Raw genomic sequence first — 11367 nt, 5'->3', positions numbered from 1 at the left:
TATATGCGGCTAGTTAAAAGGCGACCGATCATGAATGTGTTCAGCATCTGACAACGTACACGTCTATATGAACTTCCAGTAACGTTTTCATCGAAAAGCTTCATTTCCCGTTCTGTGCAAGGCTGCTTCTGATCTTTAGTGTTATTTTATTGCCCTGACTAGGCAAACAATGATTGTTCTGATATGGCACTATTTGACTGGATGTGTCCATGTCGCTGATACAGTGCATGTTATGTAACAGGCAATGTCTCAGTTAAATACCACTCGATTCGAGTGCTATTGTTGTCATTTTTACACCAGATTATTTTTTGTTTCCCTTCGACGGGCTTGTGCGACCATCTGTGTCTATTAATGCAATTTCTGTAAGACCACACACATCAGCGAACTCACCGCAATTTCCTTCTTTCCTTTCCTCCTCTCTCTCCCTGTTATCTTTGTTCTCCCCTTTCCCATTCCCACGGTGTAGGGTAGCCGACCGGATGTTATTCTGGTTAACTTCCCTGCCTTCTACTTATCTCTTTCCCTCCTTTACATTTTGCCTTACATTCCTTCACATCTGAATTCACTGAAGGAGAAAAGAGAAAAAAAGAAACTAAGTTGAAAACCTTCCTTGAGTGTCGCGTTTCCTTTTCATATACATTCTTTAGAGATCTTCTTGAATTACGAATTTTATTATAGTACACTAATTGTAGCGCTTTGCACGTTACCTTGTCACTCTGCATCCCAGTCTGAGTGCTCTACAGATATTACAAAGTGGGTTTCAATCACATGAATAAATCATACATTGACGGTTCCGACAGAACTGCTTGTGTGGTCAGACTTCTCAAAAGCGTCTGATACTACTGAGCAAAGTATCCTCTTTATTAAATTTAAGGATAGGCCATTATTGAGTCAGCTTTCTTTTTACTAATGAGTATTGCGTGAATTGTTGAACGTTATCTTGCATGTAATAATGGAATTTCCAATAGGCTATCGGATACTATAAAAGTTGTTCCCCAGGATTAAATTTTACGACCCATATTTTTCTTGACTTATGGCAAATACTTATACCAGTGTCTCTCTAACTATAAATGTAACTTATTCGCGAACGATAAAAGTTTTTCAGTATCCTTATGGTGCTAACATTGTATTTCTGTGTATGATGTGACCCGAATTCCATAGCGACTGGTAAAGTGAGAACCGGCTGTTTTCTAAAGCCTCAAAACCATATTTTCTACGGTTCAGTTATAAGGCATAGAATCTACTTTTTCGCTGCCGTTTTTACGTCGAGAGCACACTTTACACAGGGCGCAACTTCGATTACCTTACTATATAGGCCACAAAAAAAAAAAACACACACACACACACACATTCACCATAAACAACCGCTGAACAGACTTGAATGTAGTTTGTTGCATTTAAGATAACAAGCTGATTGTAGATTTTATATCAAGTTACACATAGGTTATTACACAAAGATCTATTATAGGTTTCTTTCAAACGAAATGTCTTATTAACTCCACTTCAGTTTGCAACGGATAGCACTGAGGGTGTATTTGTCAAATCAAATTTACATGCATTTGAAACAATAGCTACCCGATATTGTCTCCAGCGGCCGCTGGTTGATCGATGAAAACTTCCTCTGTTTGCAAAAAAATAAAATTCTTGTTTAAATTTACTAGCCTCTTTGGTATGTGTCGCATTTTCTTAAGTTAATAAAGTTACTCGTATTTATTAAAACGAGAGGAAAGTTCAGGCACGCAACCCAGAGCTTCAAAATTCCACGTTTTGAGTTTACCACTAAGATAAGGGCGCATATCAGTTCGCAGACTACACCGGCTGTTCAGGGACGCGTTTACAGAAATGCTTTCCTAGATGCTACGACTTTCTCAAACAACTCCACAAGTATTGTTCTGTCGGTTGCAAAATCCGTGTCTATGGGCATACCATTAGGTCTGAAGCTGCCAGTCCTGCTCTCGGCATATTTTTGTACAAAACAGATAGCCTATATTGAGAAAAAGGAAGGCAATAAGTCTGTCTCAAGAGCAAAATATTGCCCGAGTTTTTCGCGTTGTGTTCGCAGCAGTGTGATACCACGGAAGGCATTTGCTTGTGTATTGGGATGAGTAGCACAGGACACACTTAACGGCTGTGTTTTAAGCTATTCTTACACAACAATGGCGAAAGTACGTATTTTGGTTCACAATAATAAACATGCGAAACAAAATTAGTAATGTAGATGACTGGTGAGATGCACATAACATATGATTGAGGTTTGCTCTTTTGACGCGTACTAAAACATTCGTTTTAAGAAACATCTAGGACCTTTTGACGAAGTAAAAGATAGAATTCGAAAGAACTACTTTGTCCAATTGGTGTACCACCTTTATTTTCTACTCTGCTGGGAATAGGTGGTCAAAGAGGGTGTTAAAGAGGGAGGGCTGGCATAACTTCAAGATTCGGCATAGTCTGTGTTGCCCTATGTTGACGTGGTAGTTCCTTCGCAGTTGAAAGAGGACACCGAGCGCTCGTTCAGCCAAGGCACATCGTAGACGACCGCAGTGCAAGTGTCCTTGACCACCTGCGCCAAAAGAAACACCCTGAACTGTTAGCCACGCCTTCTCTCATCTGCGCGTGCACACTATAGCCTCAAAAAATATATTTGTCTTAGCTGTATTTCTAGGTTCGCCTTCTGCACGACTGTGGTCGCTGTGAAAGCAACGAACGCCACGTGTCTGAGAAACCGTGTCATATTTTTTTTTTTCACTGACATAAAGAGCCACCTTCCGGTTTCCTGCTATTGTAGCAAAAACGTTTGCCGTTTCCTCCGTGACACCCACGGTCACTGTTTCCTTGTTTTATGACTACTTTCTACTATTTTATGAACTGAATAAGAATGATGCGGGAATAAAAGAGTGTTGACCATTAGTTTCAGCTAGAGAAAGCACCAACGGAACCATAGTGTGCTTGTAGGTAACTGACTGTTATGCTCAATTGAACTGCCGGAATAATGAGATCAAAGCCTATGAATGTGGACGAAGACATAACTGGTCACTGGCATTTCTGCAAATCAGTTTCATCAGTTTGCGTCATTTCTGCGTTATCAGTTTCATCTTTTAATAATTAGTCTACCTCCTCCCACACAATTTTATCGGTATTATTGTAGGTTTAGAAGATAAGCCTGGAAGTGTTAACCGGCGCAACCCACGGCCAAGGCGGCAAATGTGCAGCATTCTTTCATGCGTAGGCATCGCGTTGGGCGCTTGCTCTCGAGCGGGAAACAAGCCAAATAAGCATAAGAATTAATTTCTCCTATGCTTTCTCGGGCCTCACTCTGTTTTTATTTTATGGACTTGACCTTTTGCTGTGGAGATCTAGTCTGAATGCTTACATACTAAGGGCAATGGAGATTAACAGCAGTTTGCACGATGCCAATACGTCGGGTTCGGTGCGCAAAGCACTCCCTCTGCAGCGAGTTTCTTCTCTTTTTTTTTGGGGGGGGGGGGGTGAGAAGCGAAATTGCCCTTAGTTTGAACGTAGGCGCGTGTAGAAGACGTGAACTATTACCTGATGTAATCCGCAACTACGTAAGTGTGGCAACACAAATACAATTCGAGATGGGAGCGGATATGTCAATAATATACCCAAGCAATTTGTTCTTGCATACCGCACATGGTTTACGGTGAACATGGGTGACGAGACGAAGGGTGGCTAGGTTTTTTGATAACAATGAATGCGGTAGGCGTCATGTCCAAAAACATCCGTGGCTTTACGTGCTAAACAGCGATCTCATTATGAGGCGTGCCCGTAATCAGGGACTCATGAATAATTCTAACCCCCTGATATTCTTTAACGTGAACTAAATGCACGGCAAAGGGGCGTTTTTGCATTTCGCCTTCCCGAAATGGGGCCACCGCGGCCGGAATTTGATCCCGCGACGTCGTGCTTAGCAGCCCATGCCATAGCTGCTAAGCCACCATGGCCGAACGATTCCTATATTTGACTTACGTATGGTAATATACTGTGTAACATCATAATTGTCTATTTCTCAGTTTCTGTTCGCTGAAATGTTGACAGTAGACATGATAATATAAATGGTAAGAAAGGCAACGCCATGCAATGAATGGCTTCTATATGTATATATATATATATATATATGGGGCTTTAGGTACCACGACAATGATCTCACCATAAGGCACGCCGTATATTTGGGAAGTGCCGATTAGTTTTGACCACTTGGGGTTTATTGACGTGCACCTGAATCAAAACACACGAGTGTCTGCATTTCACGCCCATCGAAATGCGACCGCCGTGGCAGGGATTTGATCTGGTGACCTCGTGCTCAGCAGCCCAACACCAAAGCCACTTAACAAGCAGGGCGAGTTGAAACGAACGAGTAAAGATAAATGCAATAAACGTTCCACTGAAACTTCCTGAAAGCAAGTGCATTTCGACATCAAGCATTGCTTTTAATAATGTGCCCATTTCCATAAGCACTTTTGTTTCTGTTTTATATCTAAAAATTTTTACGTCTGTATTCTTCACTACGCAGCAGTCGAATGTATTGTATAGGTATTTCTATGGATTATGCCGCGTTCGCTGGCTTTGTTTCTACAAAGATTACTTTGATGTGAGAAATAATTGTTTAATCTTAGGAACCAAGGCAATCTAGTAAAAAGGATAGTTTACCGTTCTAGACTTGGGAAGGCAGGCCTCCTTGCTGTAAACTTCAGTCACCCTGCAGGTTGATTCTGCTATCTTGAACTTGATTCGGTAGTTTGTGCCCGCCACAGTCTGCACAAGAGCAACAAAGAAGAAAACATTTCTTTCTCCAGTTGATCGTCGCAGCACGCGTTCCCACTCAACGACGGCATAGAATCTCCTTGTTAACCAGTACCACAAGTAAAAGTAAAGCGCTAAACAGCAACACGTTTACGAAATGAACTGAGCACCGCTGTTAGTCCCACTATTTCTGAGTGGCGCCCTCTCGCGTATAAATTCAGCGGGCGGACTCTGCTGCCGCGGCAAGCGCGGTCTCGCTGCGTGACGGCAACTTGACGATGTTGGCAGACCGGCTGTGCTCGAATTTTCGAAATTCGAGTCTGCAGGCTCGAAGAACACACTGCATATGAAATGTTCCAAGACACTGTTTCCTGCGAAATCGAACCGAGTCACCATCGTCACCACGCTTAGTGTGAAACGCTCCCGGTGTCGTCTGCTATCCATCAATCTGTGCACGTGCGGCGTTGGTTTCTCGTCGTTGCTGTTTAACTGCAGCATTTTGCTTTCACGTTCTGTGCCTGCACTCCAATAGCGAGTTTGTCTAGTGCCTGCGGCGTGTTGCATCGTCGACCGCTCATTTGGCTACTTACATTCCAATTTGATTGCAGCTCAGTGCGTTAAACATTTCACGAAGGACATTTGATGCCATTCTAAAGAATATCTAGATAGTCGCTTCGATGCGTTAATGTAGGCAATTAATTTAACGCAAAATGCGGCCTGGAATGTAGGATACAAGGATACAAAAATATTCGGGGTCAAAATGAAATTACGTAGTCTCGTTCTGCAGTGCTGACCTTCGCGAGACAATTTTATTCAAATTTTAATAATTCCACTGTGACACAGCTGGAACATGCACTTTAGTTGGCTCTGCGTACCCTTTCTTTATTGGCTCCTACCATGGCTATAGCGACCACATTTCGCTCGCGAGGTTCGTCTAGTGATGAGAGCTACTGCTACCGCATAAAACGAATAGGTGATCACCTTTGCCTAGATCCCTGTTTTCAATATATTTAGCTCTCTAAGCGCTTCATCAGTGTTTAAATTTAAAAGCCAAAAAATTAAGACGTTTAGCGTTACTGGTACTTGAGAATAAGTATCTGAAGCGTTAAACACATGAGAAAATAAAAAAAAGGTAGCGCCGGGATGGAGAAACGTGCAAATGCGCAATGGAGTGTTCTCAGGCTCCTGTGCGTTTCTTTTACTTTTCTTTTTGCAATTTAGTATTTGTATTATGCTGATAATATTATGTTTTCTGAGTGCTTTCCAGTATTCTGAAAGTGAGTTGAACAGAAGAGTCTAATGCTAACTTAAGCAAACCAGTAATTTTTGCATTAAAAGGGGATAATTAGATTTATTCGCGAGAAGGTGACGTAAAGCAGGCTTGACGATGGGGAAACGCTATAGAGCGCGGCGGCAGTATTATTTGATGAACCACTCATTTGAAATAACAGGATTTTCGTCTCAGAAAGATTATATGATTTCAACACCATGTGAATGAAGTGATCAGTTAAATGTAAAATGTTTATTCGACTACAACGCCGCATACTCGACGCGTAATTTTGCGAATGAGCTCTGCGATGGTGCTTCATTTCCAAAGCTGCGCAGACTCTCATTTACTAGCTCTGCCCGATGTTTTATGAGTGAGTCATGATATTATGTCTCTTCCCGCGAGATCTCGGGTTATAATTTAAAAAAAAGTTTACTACACGTGCCCACAAACCCCATGAATATTGGGCGCGCGCCCCGCAGTGGATGACCTTGGATAAATTTTGACGAATAGGTGCTCCTTGATGCGCGTATAAAACTAAGTAAACACGAGCGTATTTGCATTCCTCCCCCAGCGAAACGCGTCCACCGGGACCGCATCAGCCACGTCGAGTATAGCAGGACAACGCCACAGCCACTGTGCTAACACATCGGGTAACACATATGAAGGTACGCGAAATATGTAGGATTTGTTGTCTTTCTAATGCCGGTATGTATAAAACAAAAATAATAGACAAATATTCAGATAGTAATTGCAGAGCGCCTTGCCACGTGAGCACGAAGCAAGAACACCAGCAAACGCTTGAAAATAGGGGCACTCCAGCTGTAATGAAGCAGAGGACAAAGGTGATGCTCTCGGCTGACATCATCGAAGCGCCGTTTGCAGCACCGCCACCGCTCGGGCACGGGGCCGATAGCGCTAATATCCAACCAGAGCCATGACGCATACGACTAAGGGTCGCTTTGGGCTTCGCAACTGACCCGATCCAGAAACATCAGTTCCTCCCTAGACACTATAGTGGGTGCGATGACGATGAATATGGCGAATAAGCAACAGCATGTGGGCGGGGAACGTGGGCTCGTATCTTCGGTAGGAACAAAAAAGGAGTTTTCGAGTAGCATTCCCTGTAGCCTGACGACATATCGGTAATATCGGAGGACCGAGTATCGGCATGCACACTGACGTACACATTAAGATACAAAGTAACGAGCAGCTCGTAATACAGCAGGTTGGTGGGCTAATATCTGCGGACGACGTGATGCTGCACAAGACAATATAGGCTGAACTAACATTTGGGCAAGTTGGATATGCTACACCTTATGTTCAGCGCAAGAAATGGAAACGGAAACGACCGGATGGCTGCTGTAGGGTATTTACAGATACAATAAACGGTATGTGCAGGTACTTTCAAATAGGCGTTGACAACGAGGGAACATATTTCGCGCCTAATTTAGACACAGAGCAATTAGGGATTTTTATTTGTTCATGAAAGTAGCGCTGATGAAATTATATAAATAAAACGAAATAACGCTGACAGTCAACTGCTATAAAGGAATCCAATTATCACCAAACAAAAGAAATAAATTTTCCGAACACAAAAGACTGAAAATTGGTCCTTGGCTTTACACTCTCAAATAACCTTTCTTGGTCCTCTCATATTACGAACACTACTGACGAAGCCAATCGCATGCTTGGTCACTTCCGCCGTAACTTGCGCTTCGTAACGCAATCCTTAAAGACACTAACTTATCTAACTTTTGTCAGACCTAAGCTAGAATGCACATGCTCTGGTTGGGACCCACAACAAACCACCCTTTCTAACCCTCTAGAAGCTCTTTAGAATCGTGCAGCCCGTTATATTTGTTCTCATTACTCTTACCACACTAGTGCCTCTCAGCTAAAATTGAAAGCAGGAATTTCTAATCTAGATTTAAGGTATCATGTTTTCAGACTGTGTCTTTATCACAAATTTTATCATTCTTCTCCTAGTACTTCAGCCATCATTCTAGCACACCATCAATCTTGCCGATTACCACACGAAAAATCAGTGTACGCTCCACCTGCCCGGATCACTGCGCACCTACATTCTTTCTTTGTGAAGACTGCCCGAGACTGGAATGACCTTTCCGCCGACGCCGTGCCCCACTCCAATCCACATCATTTCAAGGCTGCCACTGAGTCTACATTCCACTGAAGTGGTCACCCATCCCTCATGTAATACCCCACACAGGGGCCTTTGAGGTAACAATAAATAAATAAATAAATAAATAAATAAATAAATAAATAAATAAATAAATAAATAAATAAATAAATGACCTAGACGACGCTTGCGGAAAGAAGTAATGGTGTCAGCACATAAAATCTTGTTCATTTGTCGGCACATGTCACAACACATCATGACAGTCTCTGCCTTTCACGTTTTCTTGACGTTATTACACCTTGCATCAGTACATCTTGAAGCTTAGGTTCTTCTTTCCTTAGGAATACTTGCTGTTTCATGCAGCGGACGTGTGGTCGTACTTCATCATACTTTGTTGCTCACATTGTCAAAGCAAAGTAAGTGGCCGTATATTAACATCAAGATCAATAAACTGCCGTCTTTTTTATCGCATTTCAATGAAGCAGGACGCGAAATTTGCGAAACCAAATATAAAGCGCTTTGTTATATGTGGGAGAATTTGAAACGTCGATGGCCGGTTAATTAGGGCACTGACCGATGTAGAGGCCGGCAACTGTGCCTTTACAAGTGTTCAAATATGAGCGACTGCAAGACTGCACTTTACGGGGTTTTCATTGCTCTAAGTTCGTGCCCCTCTTCAAGCGGCAAACTGAACCTACCTGGGTGTCAACTTCGAGGAGCTCGAGCACGGTGTCGAAGAATTCTCGACCGCCGACTTGCTGGGATATAGCGTAATGCGCCACCTCCTCAAATATCGCATTTTCACCCACGCGTTTCCTGCTCCAGCCACCCTTGATCGTGGGCGTCTCAGATGCGCAGCACAGGAAGGCGGCGAATAGGACCACCGCCATCCCAAATGGGCCGGTGAAACCAGGAACCATGGCGGCCTCTGTATTCCTTCTCCAGCAAAATAGATGAGTAAGAAAGAAAATAAATAAATAAATAAATAAATGCACTCTCACTTGCTTTTTTTTCGATATGGATTATGGAGCCGTTTAGCATAACCTAGTCAACACAAGAAAAACACGAAAAAATAGGGGAGCAATGGGGTGGCGTAGCGAACGCTCGCCGCTGGCCTCGCAACGTTACGTGTTTATGGATAAAACATTACAAAAAAATCGAGTGAAAACAAGACAGGCACAAAAAACCCACCTCTATATGTACGTGCTCTTGCCATCGGCAACATATGTAACTTACTGTACCAACAAGCCAAAGTTGTGCGTGCACCACGATCTACCTCAGCCGTAGACTCTTTCTCCGCGTGTTTCCTTTAACAAATAAACGCTACACAGCGGCAATAAAAAGTCCCCGCTGTGGAAAACGCAACCGTGATAACAGCTACTTATCCTGTGGAAATTCAGAAGCGTAATCGTAAGCAACCGGAAATGTTTGATGTAGTCCGCCGTGGCAGCACGTGACCGCGACCCGCGACCAACGCGACCAACGCGTGTTTACTCTCTGAAATAAGGTCACACTCCTGGGCATATTTTCCATGACACATGCTCTTTGCGCGTAGTCAATATGGAGCGCGCTCATGCTTATAGTATCTTCAGAAACATCGTATCATTATTGGAAAAGTGTTATAATACGTCAGCCACAGTTGCCTGATTGTTGTTGTCATATCACGGCTTAGCTATAGCCCAGTAGTCCATATTCGAGCAACAATGGAGCAATCTCTATGACCAGCAATGTATTTCTAGTTATTTCCACCTGCTTCATATTTCGGGAGCTTAAATAGGTAACCAAAGTTATTCATCCAAACTAAAAATTTCCGAAAACGTCTTAGAAAGTCTAGCCTCGCCAATAATACTGAAGTATCCACAGGCGATATGCAGTATGTTGCGTATCCTACGGCTACATCGTGGGCGGCGCTCTTAGTGGATCGTCTTCTAAAGGCTTAGTGCACAGTAAATGATTTCATGGGTGAACATACTCTGGGTCATTCCGTGAAATAGAGTATATCTACATATGCGAGCGAAACCCGGTGAGATTAATTGATGTTCACGGACCAACAGAGCGGTAATGTGTGCCTAAATTACATTATGAGCACTTGCTCAGGTGGCTCGCTTTCAAGGAATGATCCCCTGGATTTTAACACTCACCGCAGCTTGAGAAAGGCAGTGAAACGGCAGCAAGTCAGATAATGCGGACGCCGCTGGCGTTGGAGTGATGTGGCGAGACGTCTGCGCAGTACACCGAGAAAACTTCTTCAGAAAATAACACGACCTTCGAGTCTGCGTGGAAGATATATATATATATATATGCGACACTGCGCCTGTTTTTTTCTTTGACGTACTTGTTGGGGAATGGACAGGAGACTCCGAGAGAAGCCCTTAGGCTTAGATGGTAGGTTTCTAGTTGCGTACGAATTTGAGAACATTCGTTATCTTCGGGGAAGACGACACTTCTGTATATAGATTGTTACGTTCCAAGGACGAGAGGTCTCGTAAGCAGAGTGCTTAAGGGCCACTCTCTACACGTGGAACGGCGGTGGAGTGGCGCTTTGGCTGATTGCCGTGAGCGTCTGATTGGCGTAGCGATATTTTTGAAACACTTGATTAGATGCTTCCACTAATCGCCACTGCATTTTCTGTGCTCCTGCTCGAATTGGTGTGACGCGCTACAACGCAGATAAATATGTCAGTATTGCACTGCGTTGTGGCGCGATACCAATTGGCATCATCGCTTTGCTGCGAAACCTGCAATGCTTTTCGTTGCTCGCAGTGCGCTCTGCCTCAGCGTTTAATGTTATGCTACATCGAGACTCCTTATAAACAGCATTTCCCAATAGACAGTTTGTCGTATCACACTCACAAATAATGAAAATGAAGCAGGCATAACATTTCTTGATGCTCGTCAATGTATGCGAAACATTCTTAGTTCTTGAGAGGGATGCGTACACGCGCATTGTACTATGTTATGTACGATGTGAGTATCTGCAGCTATCTGGATCTCCCGAGCAGGCACCATTGAAAAGTGGCCGAAAGAGCTTTTTGCAGTCCATTTAATACATGTCTGATCAAGTCAATGATGTCTTGCTGGTTTGCTAATAGGTCAGAATACCTTTTCCGATATCACTTTCCATACGAGCAGAATTTTTTCAATCACACCTGCACAGGCTACTGCAAAGCGCACCTATGCTGACAATTTCTGCTCATTT

The 11367-nt window shown here is 43.2% G+C and overlaps 1 protein-coding gene across 1 annotated transcript; it reads right to left on the bottom strand.

Annotated features, from left to right (window-relative positions):
• Positions 1-2348: 2348 nt before the first annotated feature.
• LOC142589018 (cystatin-2-like) lies at positions 2349-10463 on the bottom strand. The gene is made up of 4 exons (XM_075700811.1): positions 10310-10463; positions 8867-9104; positions 4669-4773; positions 2349-2560 (listed from the first exon to the last, which is right to left on the bottom strand). Exons 2-4 carry the CDS (start codon positions 9086-9088, stop codon positions 2459-2461), a joined length of 429 nt encoding a protein of 142 aa, XP_075556926.1. The 5' UTR covers positions 9089-9104; positions 10310-10463; the 3' UTR covers positions 2349-2458.
• Between the last annotated feature and the right edge of the window lie 904 nt (positions 10464-11367).

The sequence above is a fragment of the Dermacentor variabilis genome, chromosome 7 (assembly GCF_050947875.1).
Source record: "Dermacentor variabilis isolate Ectoservices chromosome 7, ASM5094787v1, whole genome shotgun sequence".
NCBI classification, from domain to species: Eukaryota; Metazoa; Arthropoda; class Arachnida; order Ixodida; family Ixodidae; genus Dermacentor; species Dermacentor variabilis.
The sequence above is the reverse complement of the archived record's forward strand: the minus strand, read 5'-3'. Positions and strand labels throughout refer to the sequence as shown.